Source organism: Pholcus phalangioides, unplaced genomic scaffold (assembly GCF_987345545.1).
Source record: "Pholcus phalangioides strain wild (caught in Gottingen) unplaced genomic scaffold, Ppha-v1.0 ptg000007l_1, whole genome shotgun sequence".
Lineage (NCBI taxonomy): Eukaryota > Metazoa > Arthropoda > Arachnida > Araneae > Pholcidae > Pholcus > Pholcus phalangioides.
In genome coordinates this window covers 902,034-926,490 of record NW_028301600.1, presented here as the reverse complement: position 1 = coordinate 926,490, position 24,457 = coordinate 902,034, and the positions used below count along the sequence as shown (strand labels likewise).

The window sequence follows — 24,457 nt, the reverse complement described above, 5'->3', positions numbered from 1 at the left end:
TGCACACTCGCTTCTTTTGATAGAGTACCGGCTCTTGGGCCATGCGAGCCGCCATTGTGGCCGCTAAATTCGAAGCGAATGGGTGAAAAAAAGTTTTATTCACCAAAAAAAGATTATCGCTCTGAAGGGGCGAGTTGTTTTTGTGTTGGGAACTTTTGGGATAAGTTGTGAGGGAGGGACATGGTCCCCACGGTGGGGGTAGAGCTGACAGGGATCCAGTCCGGGGCTCTATCCTCTCTTACCATTTTTCTTTTTTTCACACTTTAACCGTAGAAGGGGTTCCCACGAAGGATTCCAGCCTAGGGGCCCTGACGCAGGATATGGTTAACGGAATAGGCAGGAAGCGCAAAAGTAAGTCCCGCAAGGGTAGAGATTTTCTCTCGAGCCGCCCCTGATAAATTACATTCTTGTTTCTGGTATTATAGTCCCAGGCTAACACCAGCTGTAATGTGTGTACTATAGCTCGTGTTGCCCAATGCCTGTCTATTCCACCAAGTTTTCTCAACATCTCTGTTGTCGAGGTATGACTGAAAAGCGTGATGTAATGCGAATTTGTATTGTATGAAATTTTTAAAAAAACCAGAAGTTGTAACTAGAGTCTACTCTCCCACCAGGGTGCACCGAACCCCTTGTACCCTCGCTTAAGCCACCTTTGTGTGGGTTTATATATATCTTCACTGGACGCATAGCAAACAGGTGGCCTTTTACTGGCAAACCGTTGATCCTAGAGGTATACTTGCAATCAGAAAAAGTTTTCAATTAACGTGTAGTACTCAGGCATTTCATTCATGTTTCAAGGAGTTGTTCACAATTATTAAATAAAAAAACTAACTTTTTATAGTCCCCGTGTGCCACAAAACCCAATTAAAAAGTTGTTGCTTTGTCTCTGTTGAAGATGTTAAAAAAAATTCCATGTTTCTAAGTGTAATATTCACTGAGATATTCGAATTCGAAAAATGGATGAAAGTTGGAAAAAAACTGCGTTAAATACGGGTAAAACGGTTTATCCGTATTTAACGCTGTTTTTACTTAATTTTCCTCCGTTTTTGGAATATCTCAGTGAATATCGCACTTAGAAACATAGAATTTTTTTTGGCATAAGGAGAGACATGACAACAACTTCTAATTGGAAATTAGAGGACGGGGGGGGTCATATAAAAATTTATATTTTTATTTCAGTAACTATACAACCCCTTAAAACGTGAATGAAATACCTGAGTAGTACACGTTATTTGAAAACGTTTTCGGATTGGAAGTATACCTCTAGCATCAACGGTTCGATAGTAAAATGCCATACTCCGTTTGCTATGCACCCTGTATATAAACTACATGACTACTAAACTAAAAATGATTATTCGGTATGTGGTCGTAAAATGAACCTCATAACAATTGACTTATAGAAAACACTTGAAAAAAATGTTGAATTCAGATTTTTGAAAAATTCATTTTTTTTCTTAAACTTTTAAAATTCACGAGGTTTTAACGAATGGTCAAATAATCCACGTTCATTTTAGTAACACATCGCCCACGTATTTCTGAACTGACACAATTCAAACATTTCTATTTTTGAGTTACCACCATGGAAGAATTGAATAAACAGTTCTCTATCAAACATCAAAAGTTTATCAAATTTAGCTTCAAATTCCATTCACCAGAGAAGTAACTTATTAGTTACGTAATTGGTTTTTTTTTTTTTTTGTTAAAGTCCACTTCATAGTTTTTCGAAATTTTCCTAAAACATTAATTTTTGACTTGTGTCACTTTAGCGAAAATTAATGCGACATATCGCATAAATATTCCTATAGAATTTCAAAATTTTCGGTGCAGTGGTGTGTTTTAATCTTGCATACAAGCTCAAAAACAGCAATCTGAAAAAAAAATTGCGTTTAAAGTGTTTATTGTTTATACATTTACACTATAATTAATTTCTTTTCGATTTTAGAAGGAAATATAAATCGACGTATTGATACAAAATGTTTTGCATTTGATTTGCGTAAGAGTGGAGTATTTTTCAAAGCAATTTCTGAAAAATGAAATTTACGCATGGTGACACCCCTCAAAACAAATTCAGTTATTCAAAAGTGTGGTTTTGCTATGAATACACTGCTCAACTTGCTGATTTTGTTCTCAACGACATTTCAATGATTTTAAAGGCACCGATTTCGAATCCGGCATGGTTTTGACGAATCAGCTCTAGTTTTTGAGATAATGCATACTTTCAACAATGTGATTTGTATGCTGCTTACGCATTACCGTTGAAATTTACTTTTCCCATTATCACAAGAACGAAAGCATGTGACAAACGAAATGTCAGATTCGGAATCAGCGCCCCAAAACGTCTGAAAAATCTTTGCAAATGATTCACTGTATTTATTTGTAACGCACAGCTTCAATGCGATTTGTACTCTGCTTATGGTATTACTATTGAAAAAAAATTTGGTTTTCAGTTTATCTCAAAAACTAGAGCTAATCTGACAAAACCAATATCAGATTCGGCATCAGCAGCCCCAATATAACCATTAAAATTTCCTTATGAACATGAAATATGTTTTGTTAAATAGCGATATCAAGTGCCCCTTGCAAGCCAACCAAAAATTTAAAAAAATAATTCAGTGAAGAAATTGAAACAACAAAAGAAAATAGACTTTATATGTTACATAAACCAAATTTTCTTAATTTAAATGCTTTTCAAAGGGTGTTAATTCAAAATTTGTCGGAAAGAAAATTTTTGTGCTCCCCCTGCAAAGGTCGATGCTGCGTACGTCCCTTCTCTCCAGAGAAGAAATAAAGTTGAAAATAACGGAATGGCTTTTCAAACTTGGAAGGAGCGTGTTTGCAGGAAGGATCTTTTTTCATTAGATGATGATGATCTTTGGTGTAATGATCACTCACCCACTACCTGCTCTGACAGGGTCAGTAGCAATGTTTCAAGAGTCCTCTGCGAGTGTTTGTTTCTTTTCTCTTATTCTTTTTTTTAACAGTTACACGAGTTCAATGTACTCTAAAACTCGTTGTTATTTATATTTTTGTTGTTTCTTCAAAAGAAACGAGTACCGAGAGAAATATCTTCGCTCAAATAAACTTTTATCCGGTTGCGTTGCGGCTACTTATTCACACGAGATACGAGTTCAAAGGTCGTTTATATAGCGTTAATTATCTAGGAATAACTATTTTCGCGTCTGGATATATTTCATCTTCAAAAAAAGATACCCTATGGGGATAAAGACTTTCTTCGCTGTTGTTGCCTTTCTTTTGACCGTTGCGTGCCGAAGATATTGTGTTGTTGCCAGGTCATTCTTTTTTTCCCGAAAGGAAAATAGCGACGTAAATGGAGAAAGCATCAAAGAAAATGACAGCCATAAACACTTTGATGATGGCAAAAAAAAAACATGATTCCGAAACGAAATACGTATGAAGGTGTATAGTATGTTTAGTTGAATGTAGTCCGTCCCTTGACAAGGTTTTTCACACACAATCTCAAATGACGAACTTATTTTTAAAAGGGAACAGTTCCACTTTTGGTATATTTACATTTACAGTAGAAGTAAAACACTTATTCCTCCGGAATTTACTGCTTTACAAAAGTAGAAAATAGCCCAACAGGTAGAATACGGTAACAATATGAGATATTTAAATACTCGGTTTCGTGATCAACATTCAAGGGAATTATCCACATTAGAATTTTGGGAATGTTCCGTTTTGAGAGAAAATTAGTGGAAAAGCTTTCGATTAACATTTGGGCTGGCCAAGTGCGAAAAATTGGAAATTTTTACGTAACCTTTTGATTCCAGAAGATTTTAACTAGCCCAGGAAGGTACTCTAACGTAAGAAGCATGACCATTCTACAGTAGGACCTCCTATAACGGACACCTCCACAAACGGACACAATTTTGAATTACATCGATGGGACTCAAGGTACCTTACTATCTATTAACGGATAAAATTTTCGGTCCCACGGGTGTCCGTTATCGAGAGATGAAAAATACCGAAGTGTATGGAAAAAGCCTGGCAATCGAGTGGTTAGGGAAGTAGCTTCTCACTGTGCAGGTCTGGTTCGAATCCCGGTTCGTTCATGAATGTCTACTAAACTAACACATTCCCTGGACGGATCATGCTGATCTCTTGAGAATACGTGAAGATCACGTTATTTAAAAAAAAGAAAAGGTGGACGTGTTCCCTTTTGATAGAAACGACTAACTTTATACATTGTAATTTCTACCAAAACTATTCCCGTTTGAATAATCCCGGTTGCAAAATCTGACAGAGCTTATCCCAAATATTCATAACGCGTTGAAAAGTGCATTTCGGAAAAAAGTGGAAATGTTCCCTTTTGAAAATTAGCTCCTGAAATGCGCAAACTTACGCAAAAAAAATTTTCATCGATAAGGGGTCTCGTACCTTTTAACATGTTAGAATAGTTTTCAAAGACCGGTTGGAATCAGTAGGGGTGGTAAGTCAATGGGAAGAATTTAGTACGAAGCTGTCCTCTAGTTCCTCAAGGAAGTGTCCTGGGCCCCATACCTTTTTTTTTCACTTTTTATCGATAAACTCAATCAGAATATCGATGGAATTGTTAGCAAATTCACAATGACGTGAAGCTAATGGGGGTAATCGGGAATCAAAGCGATAGGGAGTTGCTCCAGACCAACTTAAACAGGATTGCAGCATGGGCAAATGAAGGGAGCATGACGTTTAGCGTTGACAAGTGCATTGGTCGCTCATTTTAGTTCGAACAACCCACGGTTCTCTTACGTGTTGAATGGTGTCACTATCCTGGATGCAACTATGGTCAATAATGTGAGAATTCTCATTGACGAGTGGCTTAGGTTTTCTGAACATTGTTCAGCGGTGGTCAAAAACGAATAGAATGTTTGGTTTCATTTTCAAAAAGGTCTCCGCATTTTCCTCCGTGTAATTAAAAAATGTGCATATATTGTTGTTTTACCGGCCTTTTGTCAATAAAGCATGTAACACTTTACGCAAGAACACTATCGATTTAACATGTCCTCTTAGAATTGTGTAGATACGGAATCCGTAGTTCAAGTTTTTTCGAAAAGACTTAATTCTAACTTTTGAAGAGAATTATTGTGTTGATGGTCCGCGATTAAAGAAATATGTGGAGTCTGTTTTTAACACGTTTATTCTTTTGTTCCAAGTTGAGCCGACAGTGTGTTCGTTAATAAATAAAATAGTTTTGTGGGAGCCTAAAAATTAACGTTTCAATGTTTTTTGTTGAAATTTGCCGTTCAATATCCATTTTTTGAACATTTAACGTTCTATAATGGGTTTTTTTCTTCATTGACCCAACCTAAGACATCGAAAAATTCTCATGTGAGGAAAACTCTGTCGACTGTCACCAACCATTTCGGCTTTTTTTTTCATTACTTTGAGATCCGAAAATTATAATTACTATTATTTTACGCAGCTTAGTAAATATAGCATTCGTTCGAGCACAATTATTTTAACCACAAGATACTCGAAAATTTAGAATTTTAGTTTGTGTATTTTTGATTGAAGAAAAAGTAAACTATAATTTATATAATTATATACTTGTACGGGTATTTTCGAATTTTGACTGATAAAATTAAATGAATGTGTGGAAGGCGGCAGATTTTTATTTATTCATTGCATCATAACTAACGACGTAATTCCGATTAAGGACACTAGCACCATCATTAAGACAATAAAAGTGAAACGAAAAGAAACATTTGGTAACGTTACTAGCATGATTTTTTTTCTTGAATTATTTGCCGTTATTCCATTACTTTTTTGTAAAAATGCATAAATAACGGAAGAAATTTAGAAATCGAATACACGTTATTTCCCCATACATTGACGGGCTTGGGAGTCGTTGAACCTTCTCTGCGAGAGAGCAGCAACCAACAAGGTCGAAAAGAGACGTTGACCGGAGGCCTCGGATATTGTCGGAGGGTCCCTCGAATTTGCCTTGAGGGACATCACAGTAAAATAATCCCCAAAGCCGGGCCTCCTCTCTGGAAAACAAATGGTAAAAATGTGGCGAAAGATTTTCCTTTGACGACGGATATGAACAGAGTTCGTTCGTGATCCGCGAGTTATTTTTAAACAGCAGTGGAACCTCGTTTATACGACGTTCAAGAGGCCGAGACAAAACGTCGTATGAGTTGTAACAAACTTTCTAAAAATGACTTCTCTCCCCAACAGACATATAAAATATTATAAAATTCAATGTGCTTAATTGCATCTCCGATTCTATTATAAAAAAGTATCATTTCAATCATATTTGGGGAATTTATATCGCGTGCGAAATCACTTAAAGAAATAAAATTTGAAAGAAAATTACTTTTGGGACAATTGCAACAAAATCTTCTCGACTTTGAAATGGAAAAGAAATTTTCCATCTTGGACTCTCATTTTTTTGGTAGCAGATAATTTGCAACCAGCAGAATGGTTTTGATTTTGTTTCTCTGCTTTATAATCGTTTTCAAAGGTGAGACAGGGATACTCAACTCTTTTGCAAGATCATCTTTTCGTCATTAATTTAAAATTCTTATTTTTGTTTTCTGGACATTACGAACGGCGGATTTCACACAGCCAGCGAGCAAAGAGCTACAGCGAAAGAAAATTCTACAGTAGATGATCGGCAGACCTGTACCCTCCAAGTGCTTACACTGGAATATCTAACCCTCTGGGGATAACACCGAAAATATTTGGGAGAAAACATTCTGAGAAGACATAGCCGTTAAAACAATTGAAAACTGGGTTTTTGGGGCTCGCCGGGTCTGCGTATTCTCAGAAATGAGCAATAAACAAATCATTTAATTGTCCACTCTAAATGGCCATCAGCCATGGCACTGGCTATTTTCGTATACGTCAATAATCCCTAAATTTTATGGCTTTTGCGATGACAATATGCAAGAAAAACTGTTGCAGCAACGCGTTTTCACTGCATACAAAAATTGTGAGCATTTAATGGATATAAATGACGGGTTTTTTTTTCTAAAGATTCAGAGTAGTCGAAGTGAAAACGTCGAATAAATGAATTATTTCAATATAAAAATGTATAGGGACAAATTGCGACCAAGTCAAACGTCGTACAAAAGTGAAAGTCGTATAACTGAGTGACGTATAAACGAAGTTCCACGGTATAAACTTAAGTATTTTCATGATGCGAGAAGATTCGGGCCATACTCGAGCGTAGGGGTAGACGAGGGACAAAAATGAGCCTAGATAAGCATTAACTGGCTAGAGAAGATATGGTCTCGCAATTAAAACTCAATAAGCTTATATCTTTAATACCCGTAGTAGTAATGACTTCTCATGACGAGGCTGAAGCTTGACCTCCGAAATGTCTGACTAGTTTTCTTTGGTGAGTGATTGCCTCGGGACATGCACAAAGCTTCTAGAAATCTCAGTCACGGAAGGTCACCTCCGAAAGAAAAGTTTGGTAATCTTCTTTCACCAATTCAATCTCATTTTATTTCATTCACGCAAAAGAACAACTGCCAAAAATTGACTTTTGTTTCTTTATCTATCACTGGCTCATTTCGGGTTCGAATGCAAATAGTGTGAAGTTCGAATACATTTTCAATTGCTTCGATTATTTTTAGCAAAGAACGGATTTGTTTCGGAAAGATCCAGATTTTACACGTAATGAAATGTGCATTTACAAATCGTTCACACACACACACACAAAAAAAAACTGTTTGGCATTCATTGCCAGCTCATAAAACAGTAACTTCTTATTTAAATAGCAGATGAAGACACTTGAGCAGCTTATTTTCAAAAGGGAGCGTTTCCACTTTTTTCCGAACTGCACTTTTTAACGGTTTATGAATCTATAAACCCTTATAGAGGGGTAAAGCTGTCATATTATGCAACCGGAATCATTCAAACGCGAATATTTTTGGCAGAAATTACAACGTAAAGTTAGCCGTTTCTATCACAAGGAAACACATCCACATTTTTCATACACTTTGGTATTTTTCATCTCTTGATAACGGACCTCTCCATAACGGACACCCATGGGACGAAAATTTTGTCCGTTAACGAGGAGTGTCCGTTAATGGATAGTAAGATATATTGAGTCCCGTCGAGTCATTCAAAATTGTGTCTGTCAGTGGAAATGTCTGCCAACGGGAGTGTCCGTTATGAGACGTGCATGTACAATGATCGTGTTTCTTATGTGAATGACGAGAAGAGGGCAGTAAGGGTACCTTTTTGGGCTAGTTAAAACCTTCTGGAATCAACAGATGACGTAGAAATTTCCAATTTTTCAGACTTGTGACCAGCTCGAATTTTAATCAAACGGTAACATTTGCACTAATTTTCTTTCAAAACGGAGAATTTCCAAAATTCAAATGGGAGTAATTCCCTTGAATGTTGATCAAGAAACAGTATTTAAATATTCTTCTACCATTCCTACATGTTACCTGTTGGGTTATTTTCTAATTTTGTGAAACAAAATTCTTTTTTTTTACTCTTCTTAAAATCTACTTTTTTAAGCAAACGTATTCTGGAGAAAACGTTTTTTACTTCTGCTGTAAAATTAGCAAAAGTGGAAATGTTCTCTTTTGAAAATAAGCTCCTCACTTGTGAGGAAACCTCTTTAGTAAAAATAGCTTTTCTAGAATTTTTAAACAAACGCTTGATTTCATCTAATAATATATAAACGATGAATCAAATTATATTAAATGATGGGAAAAAAATGGCATTTTTAGACAAATAAGAAAAGAATTGAAGAACTTGCAGCAAGAGGAGAAGTTAGCTCCATTCCTGATAATTTTAAAAAATAACACACACACACAAGTAGAGCTACCCGCTTTTCCAATGCTACGATGGTGTTAGCTTCATTTATTGAGAAACATAGGAACTGACTGCTGGAGTTATCTTTGTCTTGCATCAAACGCGAGTTTTTTTTTAAAAGAGTACAGATATAGACTTGCCTCAAAAAAAAGCCAAAAATGAAGCTAACCCTTCTTAGCAGCAAGCTCTTCAATTTTCAAAGCTCCTTGAAGGTTTGAAAGCTTTTCTCGGATTAATGATAATGAGTTGCACCAGCAAAGCATTATCTTGTAAACTTAACGCCATGTCATTGGTGAAGAAATGACAACGGAGTGATTCTACTCGAGATGTTTCGATATCCTGCAACGAAGTTCGAGCAGTTCGGTCACATGTTATAAACATAAGAATGTGCATATCCTCTAGTGGTAAATGTGAAAATTGTTTTTTTTTGGCATAAATATGTCTATCAGTCTGGGTGCCAGTTTTAAAAGTTTTCTGACGAAAATATATATGTATATAGGTAAGATTTCGAATCAACTTTTAATTTTAAATAACTTCTAGACAACACGTGTGAAGACAATGATCAGTATCTCGTTGCAGAGAGGACAATTTTAATAACAATCTGATACAATTACAAAACTTGAAGCTGCAACAAATTGCCCAATAAGGTGGCCGAGAAAAAAAATGAAAAAGGTAAAACATCAAGGATACGAAAATATATCTAGATATGTCTATGCAAAATAGAGAAATAATATTGGGAAAAAGCCCCATATAAAAAGGTTGTCATAACCTAACTGCAGCAACCCAAAGAAATAATTCAGAAAAATAAACAGAATAACTCAACGTATAATACTACGTATACACTGCCCATAAAAATACGGTTGTTATTCATTTAAGTATGGATAGCTTCCCGATTACTCCCATCAAGCTTATATTTCCTTTTTAAAGTCCTCTATCTTGGATGAATTTACGACAATGAAAGGTAAGCTATTCCATATATTTACAAACCTAGTAGAAAAAAAATCTCCGTGCGACACAGTCCCTGACCAACCGAAACTGGTGTCCTGGAGTCGAAGCATTTGAATCTGTACCCACATTGGTCTTGTCGCGTCATTAAATTTGTCTTGTCGCAAAGAAGAGTGAAGTATCACTTGAAGTGATGTGTCGTTCAATTGATATTAGTTCAATTGTCTTTGCAGATTATGAAAAGTAATTCAGTGAAGCAAAAACAAATATTTCCAAATATAACTTAAAAAAATTATGGCTCAAACAAGAAAGAAAATTCTAATTCTAAAACCAAAAATATAACGTGATTTAAGAAAAAATACATCGAAAACCCATTTCCGAGGGGTCACGGTGAGCTGAGGATTCTAAAGTCACTGATGCTGGACGTCAAATGTCTTATCGAGAGTGTCTCAAAGGCTTGCAACACATGTATCGAGCAACGTCGACTGCGAGTGTCATTTGTCATATTATTAAAGTCGGTGGTCAAATTCGTCCGAACAAGCACATGTAAATAAACAAGGTGCCGGTTCACTTACGATGGCCGAATTATTGCGATATTGGATATCTACACGGCTGATCAAAATTACTGTACTATCAGTTTTTGAACTCTTCCCATTAACATGGAGTATTCGTGGCCGTGTCTCGACACAGCTTGCAGCATTTTTTTTTTTTTTTTTTTGCTTTTAGTTTCTTACGAAGGTTTTTAACAAATGGTTGATGTGAAGATATATTTAGGAAAGAGCGAAAATTCAACTGCCCTTTCGAAGAATCGAACCCACGTCTTTTCACTTTCCGGGTGAACGCCCTGGACTACAAAGGGAACGAATATCTCGATCTTTCTTTGGAGCTCGTGTACGCTGAACGGGATCGTACATGGACGGTCGGAAATACCAAAGCTCACAATTGCTGACACTGCCACCAGATGGCGACTTATCCGTTTGTTTTTTTTCCTGCCCTTTCATTACTAAAGCCCGTAAGTTCAGGCAAAACGCCATAAATGTCATTTTTTGTCTATTTTCGATTTGTTTCTGTAAAAATGCCTTTTTTGAACTTTTCCTGCCATAAATGCCTACTCAATATTCATTTTTTTTATGTTTATTCGTGAATTTTAAAGGCCATATTCAGAACTTGGATATTTTTAGCATCGAGAACTTCAAAAGCATTGTTGTTTTTTAAAATCTTCAGCCTTTATTTTATTCTCCTCGGAAAGATTCTCCTCCTCCCAGATATTTTTCAAACCCAAATAGGCATAAGTGCCCGAGAGATACGAAAATTGATGTTGTGCGTAGAAGTGACAAAGACTTTTCATCTCTACTATACATATTTTTCAGATTACAATCTACATACCGCCGAATTCGTATCAAGATTGTGAGAGTTCCAGTTGAAACAAACAGTATTACACTTTCAATTACATTACTCACTAATGCACCAATCGTGCTTTGGCCGGATGGGACATGAATGTTTTTGTTCCAGAAAAATGCAACCCAGGCATTAGAAAAGCTGAAAAGTAATTAGAAGTTTGTCTCTCCACATAACATGCCTGGCTCACGCATTGCAGATAGATAACTGACCGGTGACTGTCCCACTGTCCACCAGTTGACGTCATACATCCAACAGAGTAAGGTAGGAGCTGGAACCTAATGTGGGACCCATGTTATTTCGCTTCCTTTTAAACTGCGAATGAATGCACAACAAACAATCATGGCCAGATATTTTAGTAGTGTAAAAATCATCTCCAAATTTGAAGAAATTTTTTTGAACTCGATAGACTAACTGAATAAGAAGCTTAATATTTGAAAATTTTGAGAAAAACAGATAGTTATTATGAAAATGTTTTTGAAATAATTCCACATGGAAACGTTATAATTTTGATATAATTACCTTTCAATTTTAGCTAGCATCGATATTTTCGTAGATAATTCCTTATTAAGTACTCGATTAAATGGAACTCCGACCTAATTTTGAAAGATCACAAAAACTTTTTTTGGCATAATAATATCAATTTAACTTTGGCTAATATTACAGTTATTGTAATCAAACATTGAAACAGTGGATTGAGTGAGGGCAACCAAGTTTTCAGCCAGTTTTTGGAGCCTTAATATCATTGCTCTTTTAGTTATTTTTTCTTTAAAATTTTCTAGTGCCTATTATGACCATTTTTAGTGCCTAAACTTTCGGACTCTATTCATTACTAATAGTTACAATCGCGGACAGCTCAAAATAGGGCAACTTCAATGTTCACTCTGTATGTCGCTGAAATACAAGAAGCTTAACTATTAGATTTGAATAAGACGGAAGGGAGCGGGACTTGAGATAATTTTTCTCAAAAATGATATTTCAGAATTCAGAGGCTCATTTTCTGTATTCTTTTTCACTGTTTTTCCATAGTTTTGCAAAATCCCAGCCTTTTACCCAATAGGTGAAAATATTAATATGAATGTAGTTTTGATTAATCGTATTCATAAACGAATTTGTCTTTCCTTCAGTCGCAACTGGGCTAACAGTTTGATGAAGTAAGTAGTATAAGGTAAATGAAGGTAAAATGAGCTTTGGTGTTCGGAAAATGCTGTCGTCATATTTACAGGTTAATTAAATGAACTAACAGTAAGCAACACAGATGCTATTTTTCAAGAAAACGTCTTTTAAAAAAGTAACGCGAAATGTTTTTGAATAGCATTACGCGAGCGTAAGTGAGTGGTTAAGTCGAGGGACATTACGTGCATATTTCGCAATGTTATTCCAAACTAAAAATTATCTGGAATACGTCCGACAGGAAAATAAAAGTTTCAGAATGTGAAAGAGTATCAAAGATGATTGCATTGCTGAATATTAAGTGTTGACCTTTGAAGAGGCGTTAAAACTCTTAGCCTCATTCTGCTCTTCTCGATGAGTTATAGCGTCGAGAATAACGTCCAGCAAAGATTTTATCACTATGTAATCGTGATCGTGAGAGGCAATTTTCACCGTATTTGAATAAAAGCCATACCGCGAGAAAAGAATTTCGTGCTTCTTTTTTGTCTAGTCTTATGGTCTCTAATACAACACATAGGGTTCAAAGGCCATGGGAACTCCTACAAACGGTCAGTGCCTCAACCAAAGAAAGAAATACAGAGTTGAACATTTCTATTTTTTGAAAGTTTTTCATTCTGGCTGTAAAATATATCTTAAGCACAAAAGCGTCTGCTTTGCTTTCGTTATGCCAGACCATTTCAACTTAACCTCATTTTAAATTCTATTAAATTTCAGTTTTCAATACGCCATTTTAATAATAAAGAAAAATCGACATGAAGACAACGTGTGTTTTTGGGATGGTGTTTAGATAAAAACATACTTGACATTTGCATTTATTGGATTTTTTTCCATTTATAATCTTTCAAAAGTTACCAATTCTGAAAATGGATACGGCAGCTTTTCCAGATGAGAAAATTCCACACTGAAAGACCATATCTAAGAAATGCAATATGGTAATGAAACCTATTCTGCAGGTCGAGAAAAAGATTGGGGTAGGCTGTGTCATAAACACGGCCACAAGTTTTGGCGTGAATACGTTTTTTGTGCCTTGTATTGCGTGGTAGGTACTGACACAATTTCTATCATCGGTTTTGTTTTTGGAATAGCTAACAAACGATACCAATGTGGACTATTTTCGTTGCGAACTGCTCGGGATATAGCGGAGCATACGAGTCGACTTATCTACTGTATATGTGTATATATGAATCGCCCCAGACTTCCAAGTCTATCTCCGCCTATGGTGATTATAGATACGTTTAATCGGCTACTATAGAATGTTTATTCTCTAATAGCCAATTGTTTGTTTTCTTTTAGTTGTGGTTAATGAATTGCTATCAAACTATGGTAGTTCTGAAATTCAATAAGTGACCAGATGCTCTGGGAAGTACAAAAACTAGAGAGAGCATTAATAAAGGAGCCTCCGTAAAATATTTTTGTGCAACAAATTTTTCATTGAATTTCTCGATATAAATCAATAAAACGTGAACGTTTTGATGAAAACGTTTTCACATGGAAAAATTCATTAGAGAGAAATTTGTTATATACCTTATTGAGTTAAATGGAGAAATGACACCTATTTTCAGCGTTTATCAAACCAGTTTTTCTGAGTTCCGTCTGAACAATTTCATTCTCATTACATTGTTTTGTACACAATCAGCTGTTAAAAAAGAGTTGGTGGACATAGAATGCAAAACATATAATACAGTGGGGGGGGGGGGACGTAAATAAACCGCAGGTGACGGTCCTCAATATCTTGCAAAATCTCAGTGCGTAGTTGTCCGTCGAAACAATCAGAACTAGAAAATGTTAAACCAATTAGTTGCAGTAATAGTAATGACTTTGGTTTGAATGAGAAAAAAAAATTATGGGGCTCTTTCTTGGCATATAATTATAAATTGGCATATACTAATTCAAGAAAGAAAAAGGACCTCGCTAATGGAAAGAAGCTGCTGAATGGCACAACATACTTTGGGACATCAAAGTCTATTGCGAAAGGATCGCTAAGGGCACAATGGCTCTGTTACAAAGAAATCAGAACTGATAATGATAGGGGGAAAAGCCAACTCAAGGTCTCTATAATCGAAGCTTCCATTTTACAGTTTTCGAAAATTGTTGACATGTGAAGCAAATTTAGGATACCTGATAGAAGAATCGTTAGCCCGAGGATCGAACGAAACTGCAGCCATTCTTCTAACAACCAGTAACACTAGTTCTCTTTATCTCAGAAGCTAAAACAGCAATAAAACTGAGACCATTACCGAGAGCAAAGTGCTGATGAAATAAACATTAATGTAACACACATCTCCGTAGCTTCCTAGGTGTTGAGAACACGTCTTTTTCAAACACCGTAGTGCTTAAAAACTTTCTCAAAGCCATTCATTATAAGGAAGAAAAGTGAATCAAGCTTCCCAAGTTATCAAATCATAAATGACAAACAAAATATAATCGAGGTTAGTACGTTAAATACAGTTAAACCTTGGTGAAACGTCAGTCTAGGGAATCGAATAAAAATGACTTCATAAGTGGGGTGACATATTAACGAATAAGTCCAATTTGTTAACTATGTCGGGGCAGGGTCTTTAACAGCAGCTGACATTAACCCCTAGTGCCACAAATGCGTAGGTCGGTTCCTTTTTCCTCACTGTAGAATTTTTTCTTTTTACCTGAGTTGGTTAAGCCCTAACTTGAGGGATTGTTTAAGTTTTGAGTTACAAATATGGTGAATATGAACTTCGGGCTTTCGACAAAGATTAGCACTTGAAGTTGGACTTTCAGGGATTTTTTTAAGATGGCTTCCAGGAGAAAGTGTCTGAGGAAACAGCGTGATTACATAAAATTAACCAATAAAATTCTGGAAAATATTTGTATGTGAATATAGTAATATCATAATTATATAATAATCCCATCATCTTGGCTGAAAAAATTTGAACGAAGTGAATTATTTCTTCATAAAAAAAACGAAACGAAGAAAATTTGAAAATTTTTTTTTCAATGCATTATTTTTTGAGTATCAAAAATGCAAAACATTTTGAAAATTCCAGAAAATGAATACTCAGGGTTGACGTTAGAAGTCAGCGATTTTATACCAAGGTCCGAGGGTCAATATTTGAAGAAAGATCTATTCAAAAATTTTCTCGATTCTTCTTTTGTACTGGAATAATGTTATTTGAGTGAAATCGACAGGAATTGGTTTACTCTTATCAAGGATTTTTTACTACATTATAGCTCAAATGTGAAACAAATATGAAAATGTGAATAAAAACTAGAATAAACCCCAAAAATTTTATTTCCGGGAGTATTTTCGTTATAGACCTACATTTTCCTCTAGTTTATTTTTCTTATAATTCTACATTTGACAGAGGTAAAAGGGATCGCGCCGATATTGAGCTGCGAATAGTTCAACGAGGGGAAGGTCGGTTACAAGAAAACATGACCACCTCTTCTGAAAGCAGCATATCCGCAGACACGGCGAAACATTATTTAACGTAAGAATGTCTGCCTGCACCTGCTCAGCCACGATACGATAGATATGGATATGTTCATTGGTTTTGTTACAGAATGTCTGCTGTGACTGACGCGACACGGCGAGTGTCTGTAGATGTGAATTCGACCTTAACTGTCAAAAAAGCGTGTTCCCTGTACGTATACAGGGTATCCTGTGTGTGCTAATGCGGCCTTTATTTCATAAACCGTCTGTTGTAGAGGTAAGATTCCAAATTAAGAAATGCTCAAAAGGCGTTCAAAAATTACTCTGTACCAGTTTTGAGAGTGAAAATACAGTGTCTCACAAATAGAAAAAAAATCTAAATTTTTATACGGTCTTTGTCCTTTAAGTTCCAATTAGTAAATTGTTGCCCTGCATCTCTTGAGGCCAGCAGAAAAAAATTACATGTTTCTAAGTGCAATATTTGCTAAGGTTATGAAGAACAGCAGAAACTAAGGCCCATTTCACACGGAGCGGATGCGGATCCGCATACCCTTTCAAACGAGCGCTGAAGCGCTCGAAATTCGTGCACAAAAACTGTTTTTTCGCAATTTTTGTAATTATTTTTCTCCTTCACCCCTGATTCAGTGGCCATAGGCAGCCTAGAGGCATTCTTTGGTGGTTTAATCTAGAGCCACATAGAATATGGGAATAAAGATGTCTTCATTCCGATCCTCAACAAGTAGTCGATGGGAGAAAATGTCTTCAAATATTTTCAAAAAATTTTGAAAAAAAATCTGTCTTTTCGGAAAAATATGAAAGAAAATTCCAAAAACACATCCAATGTTCGAAAAATCCAATCCAAAAACATCCAAAACATTCGATGTTCCAAAAAAAAAAAAAAATTCAGCAAATATCAAAGAATTTGCAAGTATAAAAAAAGGGAGGGGTTGGGACTTTCAAAATGTCTGTGCTTAGAAATATTCACATCAAAATTCTGTCTTAGGCCGGGATTACACTATAAAAGTTTTGTAAAAGCTCTTTGATAAAACGTGAAAAATTCAACCATTAAGATCACCGGTTGCATTTGCTTGAATGCAACCGATGCGCCTATTGGTTGAATTTTTCAACTTTTATAAAAGATCTTTTACAAAACCTTATAGTATAATCCCGGCCTCAAGTATGGATTACACTATAAAAATTTTATAATAATTCTTTTAAAAAAGCAACTAATATATTTATCGGTTGCACTTGCAATTTATTAGTTGCTTTTTTCAAGTTTTATAAAATAACTTTCATAAATCTTTTAGAGTGAAATCCCATCCTTAGATTAGTCTCACTTCTGAAATATAAAATTTCATTTTTTTCAGTTTATACATTGAATATCGAGTAAAATAAGCTTGTAGGTATCGGGGGAACCACCAAAAATATTCAAGTGCTAGGGTCTTCAAACGACTTAATCCGGCCCTGAGTGCGTGGATAACATTGTTTAATAAAAGTATTTTTTTAAAGTTCAAAAAAATTAAAAGATTAAAAATTTAAAAAAATAAATATTTAAAATAATATTTCAGATATGTATATTTTTAAAAAATTTTAAAGATTTAAAAAGAAAAAAATTAAAATTTTTAAATTAAATTTAAAAGTTATTAAAGTATGTAGTCAATTAAATATTCGTAATGAACAGAACGGCTTATAATTTTGGTCCCGTCAGTGGCCATTGTTGGCAGGTTTTATTGTATAAAATTGTGAAATGTGGACAAAAGGCAGTTAAATTTGCTATATCTCCATCTCAGAAGGAAACGGAGGGATAGACGTATGCACGTACATTATATTAATGAGCAGGGAGCATCATATGGTGTTTTTAAGGGTATTTATGGCAAATAATTAAAAAAATTCCGTGAAAAATCACCTTCAAAAAGTAGCCGAAGATGCGGACGAATTCGCTCCGCATCCGTATCGTGTGAATAGCTCCGAATAAACCTATTGTCAAAACTTCTATGTGCGGATGCGGAGCCCGCACTTTGGTTTTGACACATGCGGACGACGTCCGGACCCGCATGAACATTTCCTAGGTGCGGAGATTTTTCGGCTCGTCTGAAAGGCGGAGTATATTCGAATTGTTAAAACTTCTTCCGGACCCGCATCCGCGTCCACATCCGCTCCGTGTGAAAGGGGCCTAACGGACACAATGCTCCTTTCCCTCATTTACGCTGCCCTTTCTCAACTTTTCTCCGATTTTTCAATTCGAATCTTAGCGAACTTTCCGCTTAAAAATTTGAATTTTGTTTGTTGGCCTCAGGAGAGACAGGGCAAAACCTTTTTAGTTGGAAGTTGGAGGACGGGGGTGTACAAAAATTTAGAGATTTTTATATTGTTACAAATTATATCGTTACAAACTGTTTTCACCTGAAAACTGGTACAGGGTAATTTTTGAACACCTTTTGAGCATTTTGTAAATTGGAACTATACCTCTACGACGGACGGTTGATGAGATAAAGCCGCATTAGCACTTACAGGAATGCCCTGTATAAGTGGTTATCAAACTTTTGCCATATGCGGCTCTTTTGCCTTCTCTAGTCATTCTTTATTCGCGGCTCCCCAGAAAATTCTACAGAAGAAACGCATCGAACATTTTTTTTTTTTGCTCACCCACCAGTTTATATTGTACCTCATTGTGATTGAAAAAAAATTCTACGATTTAAGGCTTTTTAATCTGTTTCTACACTATTTAAACGGATTTAGGAGTTAACTAACCTAATACAAATCGTAGCTTTCAACTTTGTGGTACCTTTATCGTTCACCTTTTCTGAGATTATGAACTTGGACAAAAAAAAAACAATTTAGACACAAAAATTTCTATTTTATATCATTTTCACGAGATGTACCGCCCTTCTCGAAATAATCCCAAGCAATTAATAGGATAAATCGCTGGATGGATAATTATCTTGCTTCGGGTGCTATCGTTTCTAGAGTGTTTAGGCCTCCTCGGACGGCAAAATGTGTAAACTCTAACAGCCTATTTAATGAACGTTTGTCATCGAAACCCAGACGAGAAATAATTAGAGATAGTAATTTCACCTTCGAAAGTTAGAATATGCCTTCTGACCCTGAAGCTTTGAGGCCGGGCGTCAAGGTGGTCTTCTTTTCAAAACTATTCGCGAAAACTAAATAGGAAAAAAAAACCCAAATAACACCAGGTAATTATTCGAGGGAGAAATCTCCGCCGCTAAATAACGATCCTACTTACTAGTGATATATATAGGAAGTGCCGCGGGTATTTGCACGGTTTCCGGAAATGAACAATTGACACGCGGACTGTCTTCACTTCCAGCGGGGTTTCGTAAACCGCTTACATCCCTTATATCAACGTTTCCCAACCCGTGGTCCGAAGGTGGACTTGATAATTTACTTCTAAATCAATTGCAAATTTGTTCTATTGGTGTAATTGATATCGGTAATATGCTTATGGGTCCAAATAAAAAAACTGCAGCTTCATACTTGATGCCACCATATTTCATCGAAGAAAATGCGAGAAATTGTGACTCTAAATACGGGATATCACTAATTTTAGCCAAAAAATGCAATTTACGACAAATTTGCTAATTATTGCAAAAATTGCTGAAATAAAGGGCTGCTGCAAATCATAGTAAACAAAGATGTGTGTCTTGAAAAAAAAACCGTCACGTGACTTTGTGTCCATATTTCATTTGTTAAAATACGGGAAGCTGGGATCTTAAATACGGCAGAATACGGGACATCGTCAATCGTCCCCAAAACCGTTGCCATAAGTCTGCAAAATCAACAATTGTGGCTAAAAAATTAAAACTGCTGACGAAATGGACTACTGGAAATTGCTGTGAATTGAAATGTAGCCATAATTATCAAATAATGTGATTTATAAATTATAAAAATTTCATCATTCACGAGTTTAGAAAACATTACAAATTCAAATAAGCTTCCTTGAAAAAAAACGGGGCAACTTTATAAAATAGTCGGAAAAACCAAAAATTTGTCCATTCTGGCAGTCCCGTATTTTACGGGACACCATCATGTTGAAAGTTTGTGGTCCGTCGAATCATTTCAGACATCTTATTGGTCCTTAGATTCAGAAAAGTTGAGAATGCCTTATTCAAATATAAAGGCCACAACAAGCAAATTGCCCAACGAGGGGGGGGGGGGGAGGCTGAAAAAAGATGCCCATAAAAAATATGGAAGTCCAATTAACCAAAATACAGTAACCTATATAAGAGCACGTATCAATCCTCAAGGGGTCTCCTAGCTTTTAACATGGTAAAAATCTTTATGTATGTAGAAATATTACTAAAAATGTTTATCCATTGATTTATTTCAAATTTTTCCCACATGTATTTGATTGTATATACTTTCCTATACCAGCAAAAAATTTTACATATCTCTAATACTTAAGTTTTTAAAAATTTAAGAGAAACGCATTGAAAACAGCCAGCTTGCGCACATGATAAAATAACGAGATCAATGAAATTGAATAAAAATTGATTCAAAATAAAGGAAACTTCATTTCACAAAATGACGAAAAAGATTTGAGATTCATTTATAAATACTGGGGTTATAAATTTTTTTAATTTTAAAAAAAATTCAAAATTTAACTTTCAAATACCTTCAACAATAAGACAGCCATAAATGTTTTCTATGGGAATTGTATAATATTTTATTATGCATATATAGTTTTCAGTTTTTATAATTGCATTTTTAATTGGGGGTTGCTGCATTTTAGAAATATGACATCCATATTTATTATGAGCATCTTTTTCCCAGCCGCCTCGTTGGGCATTTTGCCTGTTGTAGCCTTGCATTTGTGTAATCATCGTGAATCATTTGTATTCAATTACACGTCGCGGATCGCTTGGCGCATCGGTCCAGTTCCAGCTTAACCGTAAGGTATATATGTGTGGGGACTTTCTCCGATAGCAATATACTGTGCGATCGTCTTGACACCATTTGACCTTCATAAGTGGAAGTTGGCAGAATCTTTCACGGAGGTACAGGGACTGGGCAACTGAACATGCTTTGCTACGCTAGAGAGAGAGAGGCGAATGTCTTATCAACTTGGGCCACCAGACCCGTGTGTTGGATGCTTTGAATTACGTGACTCATATGAAAACCATAGGAGATGTATTACGAAGGAGTAACATAAATGTGAATGAACAAATATAGTGCCAAGTCAGTTGCCGGTGCCAGAATGAAGCGTTGTAAGTTATCGAACATAATAATCCTAATATGGAAAAGATGATTTTTTTTTTTTTTTAATAATAACGTGATCCACACGTATTCCCAAGGGATCAGTATGATCCGTCCAGGGAATTTGTTAGTGTTAGTAAACATCCATGCCCGAACCGGGATAAAGATCCGGTATAAAACATTTTATCCCCTCTTTTCCTTTTCTTATTACTGTTGATCTTTTTCTCGTTTCCGCCAGAGTAAAAATTTCAACAATAGCCAAAGAACATTTTACTACTTTCTGCAGAGAGAAGCTACGACAGAGCAAAAAGTGCCTGGCACTTTACGTGTTAAATCTATTTTAAGTGCTTGGAATTATATCGAAAAATACAATTGAATGCCAACTCACCTCCCCAACTTGCTGGATACCAGTCGCTTCTCTTGGAGTTACGGTGGTGTCACCGATTCCACTGTCAGGTGAAGGCAAATCTACAGTTAGTCCATGAATTCCCGTTTTATATCCAGCAGCTTGACGAATGTAGCGGTCTACAAACGAAGCCGTATCTGACGTGTCGTTGTAGCCAGCCGCATTGGTTGCGGAAGCTAGTGTATGGCGAAATTGTTCCGGATAGTAATCTCTGTATTCGGGTGGTGCGGTCACCATATAAATACTTGTACCAGACTGGCTCTGGTACTGTGGTGGTGCCGCCGAAGTATATGGAGCGAGGGATTCGTATCCTTGGCTTAATACATGACTGGAGTATGCTTGGGCTATCACCGTACTTGCTGGTGGCAGTTCTGTTCTAGACTTTGAGCCCGTCGTGGCTGGTGGAGATGGCGAAAGTGTTGGATTTGGTTCTTGTTTGACTTGAACTATCACTGGAAGTGGAGATAAGGGAGAATTCGCTTCGGCGTTTTCATCGTTCATCGTTGCCGTTACTTTTGCCAAATCACTGTTCTTTGGTGATGGCAAAATACTATTAGATTTAGGCGATGCACTCATCAATTCTGGAGTAGAGACATTTTCTTTTTTGATGAAACCTCTGTTCAGATACATGTCTACGTCTTGAGGAGAAAGTTCGGAATTATCAGATAATCTTCGTATACCTTTTATTATTCCTCCTGCCTGTGGTAGCAACGAGACAGGTAGAGTACCATTGCCACAAACAGATCCAGCACTATTCTGACCATTCGTTACGGCTGACCTGAAAGCATTCACACAAGTCATCAATTATAATATAACGAAACTATTACATCTGAATATGCAATTTAAGTTTTTCAATTTCTGATTATCATTACACGATTATTGATTTATTAAAATAATCAAAGCGACATATCCAAATTGCTTTTCATTGAAAATTGGTTGAAGATGATAACCAGCATAACAATATAGACAGCTATTCTGATTTTAAAAAAAATTGAAAAAGTACATAAGTGAGCATTCTACTTTTGACAATTTTTCAACTGTCAGCTAATCTTCATCATATCTCGGTATTGGAAGACATCTAATGTGGCCTCGAACCTAATTTTGTAAAAATCAACTAAGTTTTACACTTAAGGGACCAGCGTCATATTCACATTTCACTTGAGTGACCCGCGGCACAGTTCCAGATCCCTTGTAACTCGCGATAGTTTCAGAACATTTAAGCGGCGCTTGGTACAGTTTCACTTCAATTATGTTACCTACTACTTAAGTAGCCCGTGACACATTTCTGTATCATATAAGTGATTCGTGGCATACTTACAAATCACGTGAGTGACCTACGGTGCTTTTCTAAATCACCTTTTGTCCCGCGACATGTTTTCAGATCTATTAAATGGCCCGCACTCATGTAAAGGTTGAGAACCTTTGGTAACCATTATATCTACAAGATTCACATTGCTGTCGTATGATTATCATGTGGTTGCATGTATCGATATAAACAAAATTTTGATTTAGAAAAAGACAAGCAAGAATTGTATGCAACTTCGTGTGCCCATTCAACCTCGTATTTCCTTTTTCAACATCTGTGTTTTTCGACAGTATATTGGAATTTCGATAATTACCAATATATAAAAGGCTAAACAAATAGGAATAATTTCAATTGACAATAAATAATTCTCCAATTTCTGTTGATTCTTTCTTGAAGACGAGTTCCATGAAAAGATGGAGACGAATGTGCGGTGGCAGCTGTTACACATAAAAATTTGTTAGAACGATATTCGCAAAAAAAAATTATGGAAAAATACAATAAAACCTCGGTAAGTCGTCACCCCGGTTAAGTCACCATTTTTCTTTGGTCCCGTCCAGTTTCCATGCATATCAATGTTATTAAACCTTCGTTTACTCGTTGCTAATTTCGGTTTACTTGTTTGAGGGAGGAGAACTCTTTAACTCCCTTTAAAGAAAAGGTTAAAAAGTGACCATAAAAGTCTTGTATACCAAAACGGAACAGCTCAAGTGACGAAAGTTACACTGAGGAAGTTCATTTGCCGACTAAAAAAGACCAAAGTTCTTAAAACGTTAGGGACTGTTCGAACTGGACGAAATTTCTGCATGGGCCCTCGATCATTCAGGGCTTTATATTTGAACAGAATATTTTTGTTGAAAAACCAGGCATTTTTTTCCCCAAGATGAGGCCTTCTAGTGTCTGCTTTGACCTCTTCCGAACCTCCCCAAGTCGAAATTGGGATCCGCGTTCGAGTTGACCTTGTATTTGTATCATTAATTACTGACAACTAGAGCCTAGATTATATGCAATTTCATATTTTGGCCCGTTTGGTCGGTGCATATAAAGGCATAAAATCACCAAAATTTTAGAATAAGTGCATATTTTTAGCCTTTTTTTTTCTATTGGCATTGTACTAATGCCTGCAAGATTATCTTTTCATTCTACGAATTTAATCGAATTTAATTTTTTCAAGAAAACATTTACCATTAAGTATATTGCTTATTTTAAGACATATTTTTAAGGTTTTTTACTAACGCATATTTTTTTTAGACACTTTTCTCGTAGGTTCTTCAGTGATTTTAATATGGATATTTTTTTATTTTTTATTTTAAGCATATTTTTATTTTTATGCGTTTTCCTTTTTTGAGCATAATTTTCTAGTCATATTTTTCATTTTTTAGGGAAACTTCAGCATTTTTAAATGCATATTTTTCATTTCACGTATATTTTGCTCCATACGTATCATGCATATTACGGTATTTTTAAATGCATATTTTAGCATTTTGAAATGCATATTTTCACAAGAGTTTTCTTTTTCTAGTATTGTTAAATGCATTTTTTTCATTTTTGCGTAAATTTTTCATTTTTTGTGACATACTTAAGCATCAATAGTCCCGTCCAGACTATTGATGCTTTCATTTTTCGCACATATTTTTGATTTCAAGGCATATCTCGGCATATTTAAGCGAAGATTTATTTTTTAGGGCATGTTTCAATGTTTTTAGCGCATATTTTGCCACTTTTTCAGTGCATTCCGGGCTCTACTGATAAGTGTACCAGTGTATTTTACCATGGTTAATAAATACTAAAAACTCACGGTAAAAATTCTGTTTTTTCTGTAATATAT

At 35.8% G+C, this 24,457-nt stretch overlaps 1 protein-coding gene across 2 annotated transcripts in view; it reads right to left on the bottom strand.

The window, feature by feature from the left end:
* Window positions 1-24,457, bottom strand: part of LOC149084778 (grainyhead-like protein 1 homolog) — a 203,733-nt gene that overhangs the window by 112,522 nt on the left and 66,754 nt on the right. For both annotated transcript variants that reach the window (XM_089232525.1, XM_089232526.1), the window contains exon 3: window positions 21,309-22,104. In XM_089232525.1, coding sequence (XP_089088651.1) covers window positions 21,309-22,104 — 796 coding nt within the window. The remainder of the gene's footprint in view (window positions 1-21,308; window positions 22,105-24,457) is intronic.